Source organism: Macaca thibetana, chromosome 1 (genome assembly GCF_024542745.1).
Source record: "Macaca thibetana thibetana isolate TM-01 chromosome 1, ASM2454274v1, whole genome shotgun sequence".
NCBI lineage: Eukaryota > Metazoa > Chordata > Mammalia > Primates > Cercopithecidae > Macaca > Macaca thibetana.
Window position 1 is genome coordinate 64,444,746 of NC_065578.1, and position 24,595 is coordinate 64,469,340.

At 42.2% G+C, this 24,595-nt stretch overlaps 1 protein-coding gene across 6 annotated transcripts in view; it reads left to right on the forward strand.

The window, feature by feature from the left end:
- Positions 1-24,595, forward strand: part of AK4 (adenylate kinase 4) — an 82,175-nt gene that overhangs the window by 50,342 nt on the left and 7,238 nt on the right. For all 6 annotated transcript variants that reach the window (XM_050759248.1, XM_050759275.1, XM_050759352.1 and 3 more), the window contains one exon: positions 23,000-23,172. In XM_050759248.1, coding sequence (XP_050615205.1) covers positions 23,000-23,172 — 173 coding nt within the window. The remainder of the gene's footprint in view (positions 1-22,999; positions 23,173-24,595) is intronic.

The window sequence follows — 24,595 nt, forward strand, 5'->3', positions numbered from 1 at the left end:
TTCTCACCTTGCAAAATGAATTTGTGTAGTTTTAGGGAACTTAAAAATCTGTGTTTAAAAAGGATCGTCTGTGTTAAACTCCCCTGGAAAGAGGGTTAGTGTAATAATTGAGAGCATGGACCCCGGTGCTGTCAGACTGCCTGACTTGAATCCCCGCTCTGCCACTTTCTGGTAGCCTGTGTGACCTTGGGCCTCTGGTTGCTCATGGAACACAAATTAGCAAAGAGTGGCAAAGTGAGCAAATATATGTAAAGTGCTTAGAAGAGTGCTTGCCCTGTATAAGTACTATATGAGTGTTTGTCATTATTTGTTGTGACTAGTGTACAGGTCCTGAAGTTTTTTGGGTGGGGGTGACTTTTTGAAGTATCCACTTCAAAAATAGCTCTAAAAGTATTTAGCCAGGCAGAATAAAAGTCAGTTTCAGTTATGGAATGTTTTCTGTATCTTTTCAGTGCTTGTTTTTGCCATGACTTCCTCTCAGGGTTGAATAACTGAAGTTCTTTGACATCATAGGCCTGTTTTAGTAAAGTACGTCAGCCTCCCAAGTGATTTGGTTAGTATTTCTCTCCTTGAAAACCCATCTGGTCACTTTTTCAGTTGCGACTTTTCTTTAAAGCTCTGGAATAAATCCATTTGGCAAGGTGTGGAGTGCGAGGGATGCCTGGTTCCTATGTTCAGCTTTAGACTCCTTATGTTACACAGGCACATGCTCTGCGGAGGATGTGCCTGTTGAGCATGCTAAAGGTGATTGAATGTGGAAAGGTCGAGAAAGGCATTCTGATGACAGATGACTCATCATCTTGGTCCATATGGCTGTAGAGAGGCATCCTGCAAATGGTGGGTGGAAATGAGTAGAGTGGATCCAAGCCAGGGGAACCCCAAGTGGGGATGTGGGGAGGGGAGGGAGGGTGAGTGCTCTGTGGTTTGGTCAGCTTTGCTCTTGCTAAAAAAAAACGTTCAGCACTACCTTCCCTTCACTGTGCTTTCCAGTTGGGTAAGAAATATTCTTGTTTTGTTTTGTTTTTTTGAGATGGAGTCTCTTTCTGTCATCCAGGCTGGAGTGCAGTGGCGTATCTTGGTTCACTGCAATCTCTGCCTCCTGGGTTCAAGCGATTCTCCTTCCTCAGCCTCCTCAGTAGCTGGGATTACAGGTGCACACCACCATGCCTGGCTAATTTTTTGTATTTTTAGTAGAGATGGGGTTGCACCATGTTGGCCAGGCTTGTCTTGAACTACTGGCCTCAAGTGATCCGCCCGCCTCGGCTTCCCAAAGTGCTGGGATTACAGGTGTGAGCCACCGCACACGGCTAATTTTTCACTTTTTAAAAAAAGGGTCGTCTATTAGTCCGTTTTCACATTGCTGATAAAGACATACCCCAGACTGGGTAATTTATACAAGAAAAAGGGTTTAATGGACTTACAGTTCCATGTGGCTTGGGAGGCCTCACAATCATGGCAGAAGGCAAGGAGGAGCAAATCACATCATATATGGATGGCAGCAGGCAAAGACAGTGAGCTTGGCAGGGAAACTCCTGTTTTTAAAACAGATCTCATGAAACTTACTCACTATCATGAAACAGCATGGAAAAGACCTGCCCCCATAATTAAGTTGCCTTCTACCTGGTTGATCCCATGACACGTGGGAATTGTGGGAGCTACAGCTCAAGATGAGACTTGGGTGAAGACACAGCCAAACCACATCAGGCCAGCAGTGAGGTATAGCCATAGAGAGAGATGTATTAGTAACTGGTTTTTTTTTTGTTTTTTTTTTTTTTTTCCATTTCTAAACTTGCCTGCTTACCTATGCCTTAAAATAGCAATCCAGAAGTTTCCCCAAATCAGTTCTAATTTATCTTTATGTACCAAGATGTAGTAGAATTATCTGCCATATTATTTTAGGGGTAGCTATCAAAATATTTTAAATCGGTATTTCAAAGTTTGGTTTTGTAGAAAAACAGCCTTAAATTTTGGAATTGTAAATGAAATGTAATTTAATCCTTTTCATTGGTAATAATGATAACCTTTAGCGCAAGAGTCATCATTTGGTCCATGGTTGTATTTGAACCCTGGTTTGTTTGTTTCATTCTGAGCAATGCTGAACACTAACAAGTGTTTTCTGAAGGTAATTCTGTTTTTAACATAAGTCAGAGTAGTTTGAATGTGTGCGGTGTTTTTGTATGTGTCTGTTTTCCCTTAGAGCTAAATGATTTCAGACTTGAGATGTTCCTGGCTACGCAGTCACTCAGAGCCCTTGGTGTAGGTGTATGTTCAGAAACTAGACTGTAGATGCTAGAGCCAGAGTATTTTGCCCTGATTTTGCGAATGTTTTACCATACGAGGCTAGTACATAACAGCTTTGACCTTATCCTCTCCACATTTTTCCTTCTGATTCAGACCTCTGAGGAGTGTCACATCCCACTGGGCAACATATGTCTGTAGAAAAAAGCCAACAGTATCTTCTGAATCACATCTTTTAGGAAATGCCAAGGGTAGTTTTTTTTCTGTTGTCCTTGTGAATCTAGGGTATGTTTCAAGAATAAAATGTATAATAGATTTGTTTAGAAGGTCACTGAAGAATTCTGCTTTAATAATAAAAAAAATCAACTTTTTCTTCCTGCGTGTGTGTGTTCACGTGTAGGAGGGCAGTAGTTTATCTTAGTCATTTATCTTTAAGTATTTAGCCCTGAAAAATCATTGCCACATAACCCTTCTATCTCAGGTTGTTACTAAGGCAGTGATGTGTATTCTGGTATCTTGAATGGAAAGCTTAAAGCAATTCTGGTGGTTTCTAAAGAATGAAGAACAGTTGTAAAATTTGTGGAACTCTACTAGGGTGCCGTGACCATCTATGCCTGTCAAACGTGGATTGCACAATTAAAATATTTGGTTCCTCACCATTGTAGCTCTGTTCATTCAGTAAGCATTATAATATCTAATAGGTCCTGGATATTTCTAAAGTGAATAAAGTACAAGTATAACTAACTTTGCACTGGGCTGGTGACAGTAAAGAAGAATGTGTGGAAAAGAGGGAATAGAGGTAGACTAAGCTTGTCAAGGAGCTCCTGATGTAGGAGGGTTCAGAGACATATATTCAGTCACACGTGGTACAGGTGAGGTGTTCCAAGAGGTAAGTGGAATGAGTTTTGCAAGTAAGGAGTGGCATTTTTGGTCAAAATGATTGCATGAAAAAAGATGGGTGTTTAGATTAGTCTTAGTGCTACATTTCTGGAAACTCTATCCATGACCCAAGACAATGTAAATATGCCTGACAGTTTTTTTTTTTTCCCATCATCCAAAATTCTGATTTGAGGAGACAGTTGGGTGTGGTGGCTCATGCTTGTAATCCCAGCAGTTTGGGAGACAGAGGCAGGAGGATCACTTGAGCCCAGGAGTTTGAGACCAGCCTGGGCAACACGATGAAAGCCCCTCTCTACAAAAATATAGAAAAATTACCTGGGCATGGTGGTGCACACCTGTCTATACTCACAGCTAGTCAGAGGCTGAGGTGGGAGGATCACCCCAGCCTGGGGAGGTCAAGGCTGCAGTGAGCTGAGATCACGCCACTGCACTCCAGCCTGGGCCACAGAGCGAGATTCCACCTCAAAAAGAATAAAAATGAAAAGAATTTGGACAGTGACCCTTAGATGAATGTTATTTTCTTTGTGGGCGTTTTTCCCCTGGACTTTGAACATAGAGTTTGATCAAGGCATTTCTTTATTGTGTGTTTGGTTTACATGAAGGATCAGCAGTTATTTGGAGTTTGGTTTGCATAAACAATTATTTTTGGCGTGGTGCGGTGACTCACGCCTGTAATCCCAGCACTTTGGGAGGCTGAGGTGGGCGAATCACGAGGTCAGGAGCTCGAGACCAGGCTGGCCAACATGGTGAAACCCCGTCTTTACTAAAAATACAAAAAATTAGCTGTGCGTGGTGGTGGGTGCCTGTAATCCCAGCTACGCGGGAGGCTAAGGCAGGAGAATCGCTTGAACCAGGGAGGCAGAGGTTGCAGTGAGTCGAGATCATGCTACTGCACTTTAGCCCAGGCGACAGTGCAGTAGCTTAGGCGACTCCATCTCAGGGAAAAAAAAAAAAAAAAAAAGTAACCAGATAACTGTAACAGTGTTCCCTAGAATGCTGTGTCATTAAGTTTGTGTTGTAAAGCAGGTTTGACAATTTTTATCATGTTAGAAGAAGGAATTGTAAAACCCAAGACCTGTGTTTGATTATAAAGCTTGACTATCTCTTATCCAAAATGCTTGGAACCAGAAGTATTTTGGATTTCAGATTTTTTGGATTTTAGAGTATCTGCCTTATACTTACTGGTTGGGTATCTCTAATCCAAAAAAAAAAAAAAAAAAAAGCAAAATCTGAGATTCTTCAATAGGCATTTTCTTTGAGGATCATGTTGGCACTCAAAATTTTTGATTTTGGGGCATTTCAGAGTTCAGATTTTCCTATTAGGGATACTCATACTTTCTACCATAAGTATTTGGATATTCTCAAATAAAATAATTTGTAGACATATAATTAATTTCAAGTTAAATAGTGCACTAAGATCAAATGACTTTGCTGGAAAAAGATAGGCAATAAGAAGAAAGAGTGTATCTGCTTCACTTAAGAAAGACTAGGTAACAGGTTTTTTTTTTTTTTTTTTTTTTTTTTTTTGATGGAATTTTGCTCTTGCTGCCCAGGCTGGAGTGCGATGGTGCAATCTTGGCTCCTGCCTCAGCCTCCTGAGTAGCTGGGATTACAGGCGTCTGCCACTATGCCTGGCTAATTTTTTGTATTTTTAGTAGAGATGAGGTTTCACTGTGTTGGCCAGGCTGGTCTCAAACTCCTGACCTCAGGTGATCTGCCCACCTCGGCCTCCCAAAGTGCTGTGATTACGGGTGTGAGCCACCGTGCCTGGTCTAGGTAACAGTTTTCTAAACAGAGTAATACTGGTTGAGTTACACAGGAAATACCACTATTCAGTGGGGTTATGAAGAGACATTTGGGTGACATGTGACCTGAAATTTTAGCACACTGCCATCTTCTTACACACTTTATCCAAAGTACACAGCGTGATCAGACTTTGTATCTAGCTGCTGATTCCACTGAAGCTGTTGCTACTCCTTTGTTAATGCTCCTAGGTGATTGCATGAATTTCTTCTGGTGCTAAGCATTCATAATTTTCGAAAAGTACTTATTGATCAGCAGCTGTGTGCCAGACACCACAGTAGAGCAACAAAGAGACTACGTGGGGCCTGGTTCTCCTGATACTCCAGTAGTGTTTTCAGCTGTTTTTTTTTTTTTTTTTTTTTGAGACAGAGTCTTGCTCCGTCGCCAGGCTCAGTGCAGTGGCGCGATCTCGGCTCACTGCAACCTCCGCCTCCCAGGTTCAAGCGATTCTTCTGCCTCAGCCTCCCAAGTAGCTGGGACTACGGGCAGTGCCACCACACCCAGCCAATTTTTGTATGTTTAGTAGAGATGGGGTTTCGCCATGTTGGCCAGGATAGTCTCCATGTCTTGACCTGGTGATCTGCCTGCCTGGGCCTCCCAAAGTGCCGGGATTACAGGTGTGAGCCGCCATGCCCAGCCAGTTTTTAGCTTTTCTGCTACCCTAGGCAGTGAGGGTTATCTTTAATTTCTTTAATTTAAATCAAAAAACCCTGGTAACTCACTTTTTCTCTTAGTGACTTTTCCTACGTTCTGCACCCTTGATGTCAATATGAGCTCAGAGTAGCTGACTGAAAAACATGATAAAGCCTTGGATCTTTTCTCTTTCTCATTTGATATAGATTCTGTCCTGCGTTCCTGTCCTCCATGTCCATTTCCAGTGTTTTTCTTCTGATTGATCTGACTGCTGCTTTGGGGTGAGGAACAATTGTACCATAGTATAGTAGACAATGGTGGTTTATTTTATGTGTGTCTCAGAGATTGACTAGATTTTAACATTAAAGAACATTAAGGGGACAATGTGAAAAACATATGTATACACATATTTGACTAGACCTTAGAAAAGCTTGGTTCATGGATCAATAAACAAATTGAATATACATTTTTTGTGTCTTGATAAGCTAGGCATCCGTCATTCCCAAGAGGGAGTAGCATGCTTCCTGACCTCATAGTCCAGGAGTGCTGCACAAATGGTTGCAGAATAGGTAGGGTCTTAGGAGCACCAGTGAAGAGGGAGTGAAAGGTGACGGCTGGTGCAGAGAGGGAAGACCCTCTTTTGAAGGTGAGGGAGGCAGGTATTAGGAAGGCTTCCTGGAGAAGCGGACACCCAGAATCATATTTGCAAGGTGGGAATGAAGCACATTTTAGAGGGAGGGAAGATCACGTGGAAAAGCTCTAGAGTTATGAAACAACGTGGTGTGTTCTGGAAACCACAAGTAGTTGGGTAACCCTGGAGCTGAAAATATGAGCAGATGAGGCTGGACAAGTGGACAGGGGCAAAGGTTAAACCTTTCATGAAATTTAGAATCAGGGAGTTGAATAAGCGTCAAAGTTAATATTAAAAATGAGTTGGGGGAGTTAAAAGTAAAATTTAAAACTTTGAGTTTAAAAGTGTGAACAACATATTTTTTAACTTTATTTCCAACATTTAAAAGTTAACTGGATTGACCGGGCACGGTGGCTCACGCCTGTAATCCCAGCCCTTTGGGAGGCCGAGGTGGGCGGATCACGAGGTCAGGAGATCGAGACCGTCCTGGCTAACACGGTGAAACCCCGTCTCTACTTAAAATACAAAAAATTAGCTGGGCGCGGTTGCAAGCGCCTATAGTCCCAGCTACTCGGGAGGCTGAGGCAGGAGAATGGCGTAAACCCGGGAGACGGAGCTTGCAGTGAGCCAAGGTCGTGCCACTGCACTCCAGCCTGGGCGACGAGCGAAATTCTGCCTCGAAAAAAAAATCACCCCTCGTCCGTTAAACCTTGTGTAGTAATGTAAAACAAAACAATATAAAACTCTTGATTGTCCTGTCACCAATAAGAGAACCCAGATTTTGGAGAGATGGACAGGTTGATTAGGGATAAAGGGAGAATGAGGTGTGGAAAACTGCAGAGAATTTAATTTTATCTTTTTCTATAATACATGATCACTATAAAACATCCAGGCCATATGGAGAATTGCAACAGAAAACAACAAATCACCTGAAATTCCACCAGCCACAAACAACCAGGGTGAACAGTTGAAAACCATCATTCTAGATACCTCCCTGTACACATACGTAGATAGAAATGTGTAAGAAGGCATCAGACTTTCTGTGCTTTAAAAAAGTATTTAATTTTACTGAATTTTTTTTTTTTTTTTTTTTAAGATGGAGTCTCACCCTGTCACCGAGGCTGGAGTGCAGTGGCACAATCTCGGCTAACTGCAATCTCCACCTCCCAGGTTCAAGCGATTCTCCTACCTCAACCTCCCAAGTAGTTGGGATTACAGGCATGCACCACCATGACTGGCTAATTTTTTTTTTTTTTTTTTTTTTTGAGGCGGAGTCTTCACTCTGTCGCCCAGGCTGGAGTGCAGTGGCACCATCTCGGCTCACTGCAAGCTCCGCCTCCCGGGTTCGCGCCATTCTCCTGCCTCAGCCTCCCGAGTAGCTGGGACTACAGGCGCCCACAACCGCGCCCGGCTAATTTTTTGTATTTTTAGTAGAGCCGGGGTTTCACCGTGTTAGCCAGGATGGTCTCGATCTCCTGACCTCGTGATCCGCCCGCCTCGGCCTCCCAAAGTGCAGGGATTACAAGCGTGAGCCACCGCGCCCGGCCGACTGGCTAATTTTTTATATTTTTGATAGAGACAGGCTATCACCATGTTGGGTAGGCTGGTCTCAAACTTCTGACCTCAAGTAACCCACCCGCCTTGGCCTCCCAAAGTGCTGGAATTACAGGTGTGAGCCACTGTGCTCATCCTTAATTTTATTCAAATTTAACAATAACAAAACTAAAGTGAACCTGAAGGAATTATTACTGAGCTTCAGATAAATCTTTTTTCATCACCAAGGATATTAATTCCTATGAGAGCTCTTCAACATTATAAAAGCCACTAGACTGACATTTGTTTTGTTTTGTTTTAAACTCACATTTCAAATTTAGACAGGAGGCATTGTCTCTCTACAGTGAACCATGAGGGAATTTATACTTCCTTTAACCTCCTCTCACCCTTCGTCTCTCTCAATTTTTTTGGCTTTTGTCATTAAAAATTTATTACAGTTTTCTTCTGCGAATGTAATGCCTCAGTTTTTTTCTTACATTAAAAAAATTTAGATGAATTCTGTGCACTGGTTCTTTTACCCACCTCTACTCATTTTATTTTGATTAATCTCTTGGTTATATCTGTGAATATACTAGAAATCATTGAAATGTACACTTTAAATGAATTAATTGTATGGTATGTGAATTATATCTGAGTAAAAGTGCACTGCTGTTTAACACAGCTTTTTCATTCAACACTGGGTTGACTGGATTTTGTTGGATATTTTTTTTCGTCCCTCCCTCTTCTCCCCTCTCTGCAGAACAGCTCATAATATGTTTGGGAATGTCTAATTTTTCTATAGTTAGCTAACTGTGATATTTTTGAGTTGTTCTTTTGTCTTTCAAAACATTGCAACCATTGTTTCATTGTCTTCTGGCCTTGTTCCCCATTTTATTTTATTTTTATTTGTTAAATAGAGACAGGGTCTTACTCTGGCACTCAGGCAAGAGTACAATGGTGCAATCGTATTAATAACTCACTGCACTCTCAAACTCCTGGATCCTCCCGCCTCAGCCTCCCAAGTAGCTAGGACTATAGGCATATGCTGCCATGCCCAGCTAGTTTTTTATTTTTTGTTTAGACAGGGTCTTGCTATGTTGCCCAGGCTGGTCTTGAACTCTTAGGTTCAAGCAAACTTCCTGCTTGAGCTCTCCAAAGTACTTGGATTTACAGGTGTGAGCCACTGTGCACAACCCTTTTCCACCTGTTTCAAGGTGATTTTTTTTCACCCCGGTTATTTCTTCATACTTGAAGTCAATAGAATAACTTGATGTTGTTTTTATTTATTTCTGTATGTCCTATATAGAGTGTGTCCTCCTGATCTGCAATTCAGTTCTTTCCTTTCAGGGAAGTTTCCCTGTATTACATCCTTTTTGTCATTTGTTCAGATTTTCTATTTCAATAAAACTAGTTATATTGGATATTCTATTGACTATTTTTTGTCTTTATACTTTAAATTTTTCTTGCTTCTGTGTTTCCTTCTACTTTCAGGCACACTCGTATCTTTTTTTTAATTTTTTTTTATTTTTTGAGACGGAGTCTCGCTCTGTCGCCCAGGCTGGAGTGCAGTGGCCAGATCTCAGCTCACTGCAAGCTCCGCCTACCAGGTTCCTGCCATTCTCCTGCCTCAGCCTCCCGAGTAGCTGGGATTACAGGCGCCCGCCACCTCGCCTGGCTAGTTTTTTGTATTTTTTAGTAGAGACGGGGTTTCACCGTGTTAGCCAGGATGGTCTCGATCTCCTGACCTCGTGATCCGCCCGCCTCCCAAAGTGCTGGGATTACAGGCTTGAGCCACCCCGCCCGGCCACACTCGTATCTTTTATTTTGAGGCAGGAGAGAATGAAACTTTGTTTATATTCCTTAACTGTTTGATTTTTCAACCTGTACGTGCCGTGCACCTGTGCTGTGGGCCCTGACACTTACTGTTCCCTCTACCAGCAGTGCCCTGTCTCCAGATATCTGGGTGGATTGCTGGATACGGATCCCTACACAGATAACCATTCCTCAGAAGGTCTGTCTTGTACCATTCTGTCTACCCACGTCACTCTTCTTACATTATTATAATGTGACATTATGTATTTATCAGCATATTTGATTTTCCATTCCTCCCCTATCCCTCCACCACCAGTGCAGGCCCCAGAAAGCACAGGTTATGTCCATTTTGTTCATGGCTGTATTACCAGTACCTATAACAGTGCTTGGCATATGGTAAAGACTTATACGTCCAGTTGTAGACAGGTCATGCCTGCAATCTGTAGCTGAGCCTTTAGAAGGTATACTTGGATTCTGTTACTTTTCTGGGGATAGAAATACAGTCCTATGGTGAAATCATTTACAAATTTCTTTAGTCTTAATTGCAATACAGTGGGACCAGTTTTCCCCTAATTTGTATATGGGGACTTACATTCAAAGAACAAGCAAGCAGGCCAGACGTGGTGGCTCATGCCTATAATCCTAGCACTTTGGGAGGCCAAAGAGGAGAATTGCTTGAGTCCAGCCTGGTTAACAAAGCCAGACCCCATCTGTGTGCACGCACGTACACACACACACACACACACACAAAATCCAGGTGTGGTGATGTTTGCTTGTAGTCCAGCTACTTGGGTGGGGGGTGGCTGAGGCAAGAGGAACCCTTGAGCCCAGGAGTTAAGAGGTTGCAGTGAGCTATGATCACATCACTGCCCTCCATCCTGGGTGACAGCGAGACCCTGTCTCAAACAAAACAAAACAACAAACCGAGCAGAATTCTTAAACGGAAGAGCCTTTAAGCAGGGGGTTTGCAGATGACAGCTCCTTCCTCAATGGAATATGCATTTGCCCTTATGGGGAAAGGGCTCAGTGATTTTAGTGTAACTTATTTAAGAATGAGGGTTATAAGGTAACAGTTTTATCTGTGTCTTTATTCAGGAAAAATCATTGCGATGATCCCAGAGGATCTCAGTGATGCCATTTGGGAATTTCCCCAAGAATTCCTACCTGAAAGGAATTCATCTTTTATTTCCCTAAGCCTCTTTGAAGATGCACACTTGTGGTTTAAAACCAAATTTTCTGGAGTACTTATCTTCCGCTTGTTAGTGGATCACCCAGTAGTGATTGTAGCATATCTAGGTTTTTAAAGTCTTTTTTTCTTTCTTTCTTTTTCCTTCCTCCTCCCTTCCTCCTTACCTCCTTTCCTGCCTCTATCTTGCCCTGTCACCCAGGCTGGAGTGCAGTGTCACGATCACAGCTCACTGCATCTTCAGTCCCTTGGGCTCAAGGAATCCTCCCACCTCAGCTTTGGGGGTCTTTTTCCATTAACCTATAAGCTTCCTGAGGGCAGGACCCACTTATTTCAAATTTCTCAAACCCTGGGATCTATAACTAGTGTCCCAGGAAGCTTCCATGAGCAGGAAGTGGGTTCTAGAGCGCTCGGCACGGTGGGGAGTATGGGGCTCACAGAGTGACAGGAGGGAGCATAAACTTCAGTTGCCAACATCTGGAGCACAGCTGCTGCTTTTGTTTTCTTTTTTTTTTTTTTACTTCTACTTTCATTTTAGGTTTAGGGGATAACTTGTGCAGGTTTGTTACACAGACTACAGGCCCCCGCCACCACGCCCGGCTAATTTTTTTATGTTGGTGGTAGAGATGGTGTTTCACCATGTTAGCCAGGCTGGTCTCGATCTCCTGACCTCGTGATCTGCCCGCCTCAGCCTCCCAAAGTGCTGGGATTATAGGCGTGAGCCACCGTGCCCGGCTACATGGGTAAATTTCGTGTACGGATGATCCTGTCACCAAGGTAGCATAGTACCTAACAGGTAGCTTTCCAACCTCTGCACCCTGGTCCTGGTTCAGGCAGTCCCTGTTGTCTGTTGTGCCCATCTTTGTGTCCATGTGTATTCAATTAGCTACCCCTTGTAAGTGAGAACACATGGTATTTGGTTTTCTGGTCCTGTGCTAGTTCTCTTAGGCTAATGGCCTTCAGCTGCATCCATGTTGCTACAAAGGACATGATCTCGTTTTTATGGCTGTGTAGTATTCCATGGTATATATATACCACATTTTCTTTATCCAGTCCACCATTGATGGGCATCTCTGTTGATTCCATGTTTTTGTTATGGTGAATAGTAACTATTATGAACATACAAATACATGTGTCTTTTTGGTAGGACAATTTATTTTTCTTTGGATATATACCCAATAATGGTTTTGCTGGTAGTTGTAAGTTCTTTGGGAAATCTCCACACTGCTTTCCACAGTGACTGAACTAATTTACATTCCCACTAGCAGTGTATAAGTGTTCCTGTTTCTCTACAACCTTGCTGGCATTTGTTGTTTTTTGACTTTTTAATAGTAGGACAGCTGCTGCTGCTTTTCACCATCTTTTAATAATAACTGGATGACATGGAATCTGGAGGTCTTTGATACAAATGTACAAGTAAACATTGTGTAAATAGATAAGGAAAGTATAAGATAGGAGAGAGAAAAGGCCTTTATGAAGCAGGTTTTGGTGGTGATTAATTTGCTACTAAGGCTTTCAGTTGGTGGTGTGAATGATTTGAAATCCTGGGCTAGGGAAGGCTGTGGAAGAATAACCAACCACCTGCTTTCAACTTTAAGCTAATCATTCAGTGATTGAGTGTCATGAACAATGGCTTGCATTTGTAACTTGGTTCTTACTTACTCAACAACTGGGAAGAGATCGGTGGTCTGAAGCAACTATGTTAGCTCCAGATCTTAATGGAGGTAGGAAGGGGGCTGATGTCGCACAGCCTTTTCACAAGCTGCCAACCCCAGGCGGATGTTGGAAGTTGCCCTTCCGAACTGCCCTTTCATTTCCATCAGGCGGAGGGCTTGCTTTGCTGCCTGGGAATGTGGTGGTGGACTCTGGCTCTGCACCCTTTCTGCAGAGTGAATGCACTCCAAATTAGAAAAACAGAAGTGTCCTACTTTCTATTCCCCACCACTGCCTCAGCTTGTTGCTGCGGCACCTCCTGCTTCAGCTGCCCTTCCTTGGGCTCTTGGCATGGCTGGGAGGAGCAGGTGCCAAGGCCCAGTGGCCAGCACTGCTGGGAACGCAATACCAGTCAGGAATTTAATGATATCTCACTGCACTTAGTACATATCTTGGGGGGTCTTTAAAAAAAACAACCTGTAGATGTCACAATTAGTGATATATAACAAGACAGATTCTGGAAGTAATTTAAAAATATAAAATTTCAGCTTTCAGTCTGGATTGGCTGTTTGAATGAAAAGAGTGAGCAGCTTTTCTAGGTTTGGTTAGGAGATGAGGAATAGGGATAGTCTGGTGTGGAAACATGCGGTGGAACAGTCCCCTCTGAGGAGCTAACGGGAGGAAAGCAAGCAGTCCATGCTTAAACATGATCTTTATTTTACGTTAGCTATTGGCATTTCTCCTTCTTCAACAATTAATGGAATATATTCACATTTGGAATGGGCTAATTAAGGAACCTAGAATAACGCTAGTCAGTCATTTAGAAAGCCTTTCTTGGAGTGTTACTTTTAGTAAATGTAAAAGCATACTTCAACTTGTAATGCTCTCTAAATGGAAAAATTATAAATGCTGCCACCTGTTGACAGAATTTGAGTGTGCATTCTACTCCACTTGGTCAGTGATCCCTGCCCACAGGGGATCTTACTGGCTGGATAATGACCCTCACTAAAAATGCTTTAAAATGTGCTGGTCTGACTGTACCTTATCTGACATTCTGTTCTTGGCAGCTGATTGGTGTGAGAATTACACCTGAATTGCTTTGATTTGTTCAGCCCAACTTGTGACACGGATGTAGATCAATTTAAAGAATGCTGAAGCTCCCAGGCTACTTTATAGACTCCACCATTTTAAGGCACCATTTCATATTATATGCCCTGAAGCCTTAAAGTTAGGATCTGTGGCTGAAAAGTATGTTTTTCTTTTTCTTTTCTTTTTTTTTTTTTTGAGATAGAGTCTTGCTCAGTCACCCAGGCTGGAGTGCAGTGGCATGAACATGGCTCACTGCAGTCTCACCCTCCTGGACTCAAGTGATCCTCCTGCCTCAGCCTCCTGAGTAGCTGGGACTAAAGGCACACACCACCATGCCTGGTTAATTTTAAATTATTTTGTAGAGACAGGATCTCATTTCGTTGCCCAGGCTGGTCCCAAAATCCTGGGCTCAAGTGAAATCCTCCCAAAATGCTGGGACTGTAGGTGTTAGCCATTCTTCTCGGCTGAGTATCCATATTTTAAAAGTCTTGTAGACGAATAAATGCTGCTACTCACTTTGTAGAGCCCTTGCCCTTATGTCTAACCAGAGTGAGAGAAAGCCCCTCTTCAGGACCTGTGACACCACACCTGTGAAATAGCACCCCAAACTTTGGAGGCAGCCTTAGCCTATCCCCAGGGCCTTTGTGACCACTGCTGGGTCTATCTAGTTCCCCACACTTGCCCTGAAAATGGCACTCTTCGAGGCCAGTCACTTCCAACTCTGCCTTTCACTTCTGAGAGGAAGGTAAGCCATCCTCTTATTCTCCTTTCTTTTATATCTGCTTCGGTTTCTCTAATATTGATTCCCCTCCTCACCTTACCCTCTGGAATCCTTTTTCCTGACAGTTTCCCCCACCCTCCTCGCCACAGACCCATGCTATTTGCAGAAGTCTCCACTTTCTGTAATAAAGAGAACCTAGATTTCCCCTTAGGATGCGACTTTCTTTCTTGTCTTTTCTGTTACCGAGGACTTTCTCCTATGTGAAAATCTCATGTTGGGTGATGGTGATGGTGGTGGTGGTATTATTATTCTGCCTCCTAGTGTGTCTTTCATCCTTTGCTGAAAGCTCAAATCTATCTTTATCCTTCATGTCTTTCTTGTTCCCAAACCTGCTGTTTGTCTTTTTACCTCCAGTCCCACATTGCCTTCATTTTTTCCAAGTACTGCCCACCCCCTGCCATGCAATTTATCCTGAGCTAGCCACTATTCTGGAATTTACATATAGTAATTTACTTATTTCTCATAATGACTTTATGAATTAGGTATTATTATTTTCATAGGCATAGAGAAGTAAAGTAACCAGAGTCACAAGTAAGGGGCTTAGCTGGACCTCAAACACAGGCAGCTTGCCCCTGGATCTATATTCCTAACTGTGAATCAACTTTTCCTTAGTCATGTGTTTCAGGTCATGTGCAAAGACGCTCATTGCAGTTTGACTGGAAACAACTTGGATGTCCATCATTAGGGGATTGGTTAAATTATGCTTTATCCAAACCATGCTGTAGTCTGCAGTTATTAAAGAGCATGATTCCCAGCACTTTGGGAAGCTGAGGCAACAGGATTGCTTGAGGCCAGGAGTTCAAGACCAGCCCAGCGAACAAACCAAGACCCTGTGTCTGCAGAAGAGAATGAGACAGTAATATGTATTATGCAGAAAAAAATCTCCAAAGAGAAAAAGCAAGGTGCAGAACATTTCTTGTTGTGTATGTGGGAAGAAAATCATCTGTACGTGCAGTGCTGGATCAGGCGGTTCCTGAAGCCATACAAGATTTGGATTCCTCAAGTCGTTTTGTAAGCTGCCCGTCACAGACATCAGGATCAGGCATTTCTCCCTGTCTGAGAATTTGCTTCTCACAGTCTGCCGTTTTCTGTTCAGGAGGAAGACAGCATGGTGTGGTACATGGCGTGTGATTGTAGAGACAAATAGCACTTCATTTAAATCTAGGTTCATCACTTATCATGTGATCTTGAGCAAGTCATTTCACTTTTCCCAGCCTTGGTTTTTACAGTTTTCAAATGGGGATAAGGCCTACCTGACAGAATTATTGTGACTTTTGAGATAATATTTGCTCATTCAACAAATATTTTTATTCAGCACCTACTGTGTGCAAAGCACTCTTACAGCACTAAGGATATAGCAGTAAACAATAACTTAAAATGTTCTACTCTGATTTAGCTTACTTCTGGTGGGAATAGAAGCACTTATAAAGTAAATCGTATATGGCAAATGGTGATATATACTCTGAAGGAAAACAAAAGGAAAATAAAGGGTGAATAGGATTGTTGGCATGTGGTAGAGTGCAGTTAGAGAAGTCTTAACAAGGCACCACTGGAGCCAAGATTTGGAGGAGCTGAGGATATACATGGGAGTCTGGAGCAAAAGTGGAGGGGACATGAACTGTGAATGTCCAAGGTGGGCACATGCGTGCCTGCTTGAGAGCTGCAAGGACGCCAGTATGGCTGGCATGGAAACATGGACAGAGAAATGAGGTGAGAGAGGTGGCAGGGCAGGGGCCCAGGTGGGTAGGCCTTTGCAAGCCTGTACAGTTTTGGCTTTTCCTCTGCATATAATATATCTGGCACATCAGGGATGCTCTACAAGTGGTAACTGTGATGATAAAGATGCCACCGTGATGCTCTGCTCTTTAGGTAGGTAGAAGAAAGATAGATGGGGCAACATTGTGGGCACAATCTCAGTGCACTGCACCCTCTGCCTCCTGGGCTCAAGTGATGTTCCCACCTTAGCATCCCAAAGTGCTGGGATGAGCCACTGTGCTCAGCCTAGGATCCTCCCCCCAACTTTTTTTTTGAGACAGGATCTTGGCCTCTCACCTAGGCTGTAGTACAGTGGCACAATCACAGCTCACTGCAGCCTCGACTTGCTGGGCTTAAGCGTTCCTCCTACCTCAGCCTCCCAAGTAGCTGGGACTACAAACGGGCACCACCATGCCCACCTAATTTTTGTACTTTTTGTAGAGATGAGGTCTCACTATGTTGCCCAGGCTGGAGGATTCTTTTTAACGATTACTTTTTATATGCCTGATACAGCAGCATCATTGGATAGAAAGAGAGAGCACTTTAGCAGAAATCTAAGGACCTGATGTCAAATGCATTGTGCTGTTGGCTTTCACTGAATCCAAACTTAATTAAACTGACGGTAATAACTTCTCTGTCCACCTCATAGGGTTAATGAGAAGAATAAGAGATAAGTAAATTTATAGAAATGCTTTGTGAACAGTTTCGTATATGTGAAGCATAAAGGCTATGTTTGCTGAGCTGCAGACTTGGAAGCCATGTAGTCCAGCTCCTTCGAAGGCATAGTTGTCTTGTCTTTGTGAATGCTTCTAGAAGAGGGCACTCACTACAGAAAATACCACAAATTTGCCACTTTTCTTGATTTGGATCCTTAGTTACAGTTAACAGCCTGCACGTGCACTGGTTCCTTAGAAGTTGTGCCGTGTTGCTGCCTCAAGGTACACTTGTACTATCAACAGCTTAAGAGTGAGTCTTTGTGTTGACTCCATCTGTAACCCAAATGAAACCCCACCATGATAAGGTGTTGAACTGGATCAGGAAAGTAGATTAAGGAGCTTTACTATTAAAGAGTCAGGTAGGTGGTGAAAGGGGCAAACTGAGAAACCAAGGGAAGGAGGCTTATGGAAGTAGTGGCTGTGTTGTGCCCAGGTTCTGTGCTGTGCTGGGGTTGAGCTCCCTGTGACTAATGACTACCCGTGCCGAGCTGTAACTGCCACAGAGAGCACCAGGGACTCCCCAAACTCTTAGAAAAAACCCAGAAAAGGAATTAAATGTGGGCAATTAAATGTGGGTGGATGAGGGCCTTTCTTTGCTGCTGCTGCTTTTGTATTGAATTGGGAAATGAGCTGAGCTTCTAGGTGAGCTCTACCAAAAGCAGCGGCGACTGTTTATTAACCAGCACGCTCTCCACGTGCCCAGCACTTTGCATCTTATACATTTTACAGGGATTGTCACCTTTTTTTGAGACAGAGTCTCGCTCTGTCACCCAGACTGGAGTGCAGTGGCGCGATCTCCACTCACTGCAAGCTCCGCCTCCTGGGTTCACGCCATTCTCCCGCCTCAGCCTCCCGTGTAGCTGGGACTACAGCCACCACTATGCCTGGCTAATTTTTGTATTTTTAGTGGAGACGGGGTTCCACCGTGTTAGCCAGGATGGTCTCGATCTCCTGACCTCGTGATCCGCCCATCTCGGCCTCTCAAAGTGCTAGGATTACAGGCGTGAGCCACCGTGCCCGGCAGGGATTGTCACTTTTAATCCTCAAACTGCCCTGTGCAGTAGGCATTACCATTTGTCATGGGCTGAGTTGCAGATGTGTCCTCTGACCCGGAATTCGTGTGTTGAAGCCCTAACCATGCCCCCTCCCCCCGCCCCTGCAATACCTCAGATTGTGACTATATTTAGAGATAAGGTCTGTAAAGAGGTGATTAAGTTAAAATGAGGTCATTAGAGTGGACCCCAATCCATTCTGACTGGTGTCCTTATAAGAAAAGGACATTTGGACATGGATACATAGAGTAAAGACCATGTGAAGGCAGCAGGAGAGATAGCCATCTATGAATCAGAGGCCTCTGAAGGAACAAACCCTGCTGATACCTTGGTCTTGGACTTATAGCCTCCAGGATTGTTTAAGCTACCCAGTCTGTGGCAGCCCTAGAAAACTAATGTGCCCTTGCTTTTTTTTTTTTTTTTTTTTTTTTTTTTTTGTGGTGGTGGTGGTGGTTGTTTGTTTGTTTTGAGATGGAGTCCCTCTCTGTCGCCCAGGCTGGAGTGTAGTGGCACGATCTCAGCTCACTACAACCTCTACCTCCCGGGTTCAAGCGATTCTCTTGCCTCCGCCTCCTGAGTAGCTGGGATTACAGGCGTGGGCCACCATGCCTGGGTTATTTTTGTATTTTTAGTAGAGATGGGGTTTCGCCATATTGGCCAGGCTGGTCTTGAACTCCTGACCTCAAGAGATCCATCCTTCTTGACTTCCCAGAGTGCTAGGATTACAGGCATGAGCCACTGTGCCTGGCCCCTTTTTTCATATCTGAGGAAACTAAGGATCTGAGAGTATATGAAACTTGCCAAAGTTCTCATAGTTACGGCTAGGTAAAGGCCAGGGATTAAATCCAGGTGTGTCTGTTTTCAAAGCATGTGCTAATACCTAATGTGTTATATTGAGTCTTGAGAGTGTCTACCTTAAGGCTGTTTCTCCTCACTTTTGAAATAGTGAGTGGCACCCAGATCTTTGACTTATGTCTGGTACATTGTTCTTACTAATATACCATGCTTGCTCCCCTGCCACTACTTCCCTTAGAGGTAAGATACTGGACAAGTACATGAGCGCCTCTGGAGAAGAACTGCTCAAACAGGTGACTAAGTTAGGGACTTCATAAATCTGGAAAGATTTGCATGTGTTTGGGACTTTCCTTCCCAGCTGTCTTCTGATGAAATGAGATAGAGGCAACTTGTTCTTCAAAGTGGTTTGTTACCTGCTTAGAAGTAGAGTTAAGCCTGACAGAAAAATGGGGCGGATGAGTGTTTGGTATTATACTTGCACTGTTGCTGTCACTGAGAAGTTTGGTGGTTTGTCATGAATCAGGGGTAAATATTAGAAATACCCAAGTCCTGCTCTCACTCCTAGATGTTCTACTCTAGGAAGTCTGGGACAGGATCTGAGCATCCATCATCACTGATTTTTTTCTTTTCTTTTTGAGGAAGAGTCTTGCTCTGTCACCAGGCTGGAGTGCAGTGGCGCGATCTTGGCTCACTGCAACCTCCGCCTCCCGGGTTTCAGTGATTCTCCTGCCTTAGCCTCCTGATTAGCTGGGATTACAGGTGCCTGCCCATGCCCGGCTAATTTTTGTATTTTTAGTAAGAGATGGGGTTTCACCAAGTTGGCCAGGATGGTCTTGATCTCTTGACCTCAGGTCATCCACCTGCCTCGGCCTCCCAAAGTGCTGGGATTACAGGCCTGAGCCACCGCACTCGGCCCTGATTTTTTCTTTTGAGTCTTCCTTGATGATTTTGATGTGTCTCATCAAATGGAGAATGCTTGAAGTTGTGGAATGATTTATTTCTGTAGTTGTTCCTTCTAAACCAGCTTCAGGTACCTGTTGCTTGTAGTCTAAACCACTGGAAATTCATTATCATCTGTGGTCATTAGCAGGTCTGAATGTGAGAGTCCAGTAGGTAGCAGGTGCTATCCAACATGTTTTTGAAATTTGTCTTGCTGAGTTCAACCTATGTTGTACACTTTGCATTTTACTCCTCCAGAGGGCTCCAGAGCTCAGCTGAGCAGACTGGCTTGTACCCTCATTAGACAAGGAAACTAGCCAATAAGATTCGAGCTTTTATTTGTTGGAGGAACTAACGTTACATCATCTTTTAGAGCTTCCTATTCTTTTCTAGTGGTTACCCCCCCGCCGCCCCCTACCCCACCCCCTACCCCACCCCAAGCTGTCAACCTCTATCTGAAGGATATGAAGACTGTTTTCTTGTCAAGGTCACAGAAGCTAGAACACAAGGCAGGGACTGTCGCTAAGATTTCAGGTCTTTAGAAGAGGGATCTCTAAAATTCTTTGTTTACATTTATCAGTGAAAATATTGAATTTACATCTTCAATATATGGATAATTATGTATAAATTATTTATTTACCCATGCAATTTCACTAATGTGATACCTTTTTTTTCCCCCAACAGTCTTACTCTGTCACCCAGGCTGGAGTGCAGTGCTGTGAACTCAGCTCACTGCAACTTCTGCCTCCCAGGTTCAAGCAATTCTCGTGCCCCAGCCTCCCTAGTGGCTGGGATTACAGGCATGTGCCACCACGCCCGGCTAATTTTTGTATTTTTAGTAGACATGCAGTTTTGCCATGTTGACCAGGCTGGTCTCAAACTGCTGGCCTCAAGTGATCCACCGGCCTGGGCTTCCCAAAGTGCTGGGATTACATGCATGAGCCATCATGCCCGTCCACTAATGCGACATTCTTTTAAAAGAACGGACCTCCCCCTTCCCCAAGGTTCAAATATTTTCTTTTTATACTCCAATGAAGATAACTTTGGAAGCCACTGCTTTAGAAAATGCTTTTCATTGGTGCAGCAGAGGTTTGGGGGGAAAGAGTTTATAGATGATTTTGAGGTTGTTTGGGCTGTAGGTACCTTTTTTTCCTTTTCTCTTTCTCTTTCTCTCTGTTTCTCTGTCTTCTTTTCTTTCTTTTTTTTTTTTTTTTTTTTTTTGGAGACAGGAGCTTACTATCTCACTCTGTCACCCAGGCCGGAGTGCAATAGTGTGATTGTAGCTCACTGCAGCCTTGAACTCCGTGGGCTCAAGTGATCCTCCCACCTCAGCTTCCCAAGTACCTGGGACTACAGGTGTGCATCACCAGTAACAGCTACTTTTTTAATTTTTATTTTTGGTAGAGATGCATTCTCTCTACATTGCCCAGGCCGGCCTTGAATTCCTGACCTTAAGTGATCCCACTGCCTCGGCCTCCTAAAGTGTTGAGATTACAGGCGTGAGCAACTGTGCCTGGCCTTGCAGGCAACTTTTTTTTTTTTTTTTTTTTTTTTTTTATACTTTAAGTTCTAAGGTACATGTGCATAACGTGCAGGTTTGTTACGTATGTATACTTGTGCCATGTTGGTGTGCTGCACCCATTGACTCGTCAGCACCCATCAACTCGTCATTTACATCAGGTATAACTCCCAATGCAATCCCTCCCCCCTCCCCCCTCCCCTTGCAGGCAACTTTTTATTCCAGTTGTCATCTTGACATTTTAGTGAAGAGTGGGTTGTCCAGGGAAAGGCAGAACCTGACGGGCATTGAGAGGGGATTTTATGTGGATGACTCACAGGCAGTAAGGCAGGCTTTGGAGGGAATATTGGAGAGTTTACAAGCAATAGGTATCTGAAGCAGTAGTGTGGGTGGATTTTGTTACATTCAACTCAGTGAGCACTCAGAAATCAGATTGGCATTCACACAGACTTAGGGGTTTCAATGCAGTGCTGCACATTCATGTTTGAGCCACCAACTTTCTACAGTAAGGAAAGGAGTTCTTTGAATTGTAAGTGCTGCAGGGCCATGAATACCCATTTTTAAGTTGTCATCTTGATACTTCCAATTTGGAAGGGTAGAGATGGGCTGGTATTCTTATCTGAATGGATTTAAAGTTTCTCTTCTGGATATTCCATCTTTTATTATACTTTCAGCTCTTCATCCACCTGGTTCTTTTACCTAACTAGGATATAAAGACATTTTTTAAAAAGTGATATTAGATCCAGCAAGATTTTTGTCAGAGCAGATAAACTGGAGTGATTTATTTAGGAAAAAGTTACCACTATGCAGCCCCACCCAAGCCAAACCTGGAGTTACATTTAAAGAGGTCAGTCTCTGAAGAAAAGTGTAATTTGGGGTCATATGACCTAACTCCTGAGGTCACCCAGAGCTTATACTTAAATCAGAAAAGGAAGAGATGCCCATGAGCCCACATTTTAATTTTGTTATTTCCACACATTTAGAAAAGTAGGAAGAATAAGTTTTGCAGTATCCCAATAGATTTAAAAACTCTAGTTCCCTTTAAAATCTTTTAAATAGACTTAAACAATTTAAAATTTTTTTCCAGCTTTATCACAGTATACTTGACAAATAAGTGTATATATTTAAGGTGTACAACGTGATGCTTTGATACATGCAGTGTGACATGATTACCACAGTCAGGTTTAATAATTAACATATCCATCACCTCATACAGGTATGATGTCTTATGTGTGTGGCGAGAATCCTTAAAATCAGCTCTCAGCACATTTCAAGTATACAATACAGTATTTATGATAGTCACCATGTTATTAATCAGATTGCCTACTTTGGTTAAAGTGCAGAGTCAGGTGAAGGTCTGGGTGGAGGATCATACTTTAATTGATTTAGACTCTAATATAAATGTATATAGTTAGTTTTGCTAACCTAAGAACCTACTCATAAACAGCTAGTGTTCAAAGGATATAAGATATGATATTTTCCCTTCACTTCTTTAACAGAAAGTGGAAATGAAGGTGATGTAACTTGCCTGAGGTCACACAGGTACTTAAGAGCAGAGAAAGGACTAGAGCCAGGACTGGCTTAGTGATTTTTAGTTTAGCACATTTTAAATTTTTATCATGTGATTCCTTAATCTTTGAGTCTTCCAAATGCAGAAGCTAGGTTATAGAATAGCATATTTTATTTTAATATTACATTTATGGAGGTAGACGTTCTTGGTTAAAGCTCTTTTTTAAAAAATAATTTCAACTTTTAGATTCAGAAGATACATGTGCAGGTTTGTGGTATGGGTTTATTATGTGGTGCTAAGGTTTGGGATGCAAATTATCCCATCATGCAGATAGTGTAAAGCTCCTTTTAGAATGGTATATGCAGATTTAATTCTGTCGCTGAAAATGTTTCAAGAACTAATTGGAATTGGGCAATATCTTGCGCATTTGACTTGTATTGTTTTTGGCATTTAGGTTTTCCTAGGACATTAGGACAAGCCGAAGCCCTGGACAAAATCTGTGAAGTGGATCTAGTGATCAGTTTGAACATTCCATTTGAAACACTTAAAGATCGTCTCAGCCGCCGTTGGATTCACCCTCCTAGCGGAAGGGTATATAACCTGGACTTCAATCCACCTCATGTACATGTAAGAATATACAAAGTGCTTTCACAACCCAACAAGAAAAAGACAAACAATTTCCATTGAAAAGCGGAGAAAAGGATATAAGTAGACCATTCAAAAAAGAATAAATCTACATGACTAAAAAACATTTTTTGAATGTTCAAATGTAGTAGTCAGGGAAGGGACATTTAAGTATTTAAATAGGATATCTCTTTGGATCCATTAGACTCGCAAAATCAAAATATAAAAATTTTAATTTTATATTTATTACCGATAAATATAGGTATATAATGTATATAATTATATTTATTTAAAAAATAAAACAAAGTCTATTGCTGGTGGGATCTGGGGAAAATAGTACTCTCATTTTTGTTAGCTAAAGTATTTGTAGCCTACTTTTTAAAGCAACATAGCAATGTATATTATGAATTTTAAGTAAATATTTAATTCAGGCTACTTTTAGGAGAATAGCTGTGGAAATGGAAGCATTAGTAGATTAGGTCATGTATACATTGATGTTTGTTTCAATGTTGCTGTAGTGGCCAAAAAACAAAACCAAAAAAATCTCAAAAAAGCAAATGAATGTTCATCTATAGGGAAATGGTTAAATGAATTGGAGAATATTTACACCATCTTGGAATATAATATAGTCAGTAAAAAGAATGAATTAGCACTACTTAAAACTTAATACACCTTATTTTTAGATAAGCTTTAGGTTTACATAAAAATTAAATGGAAAATCCCCTCCCTCACTCACACTTCTCCATTATTAGCATTTTGCATTAGTGTGGTACATTTGTTACAGTTAATAAACTAATAATAGAAAAGTTATTAACTAAAATTCATAGTTTGCATTGGCGTTCTCATTTTCTTTTTTATAGTCTGGATTTTGACAAATGCACAATGACATGACATTTGTCCATCATTACTGCCTTATACAGAATCGCTTCATGGTCTTATAATATTTCCTGTGCCCTACCTATTAATTCCTCCCTGATTTTCCCCAAACTTCTGAAAACTACAGATCTTTTTGCTGTCCTTATAATTTTGCCTTCTATAGAATGTCGTATCATTGGAATCATATAGTATGTCTGCTTGTCAGACTTGCTCCTTTCACTTAGTGATATGCACTTACACATTCTGTGTTTTTTGGAGGCTTGGTAGCTGATTTATTTTTGTAAGTGAATAATGTTCCATTCTATGGATGTACCACAGTTTATTCATTTTGAAGAACATCTTGGTTCCATGTCTTGGCATTTATGAATAAAGTTGCTCCAAATATTCATGTGCACAGTTTTGTGCAAATGTAAGTTTTCACCTATTTTGAGTAAAAACCAAGAGTGTAATTGCTGGATTGTAAGTATATATTTAGCTTTGTGAGAAACTGGCAAAAATTGTCTTCCAAACTGGTTATTTGATTTTGCATTTCCACCAGCAGTAAATGTTT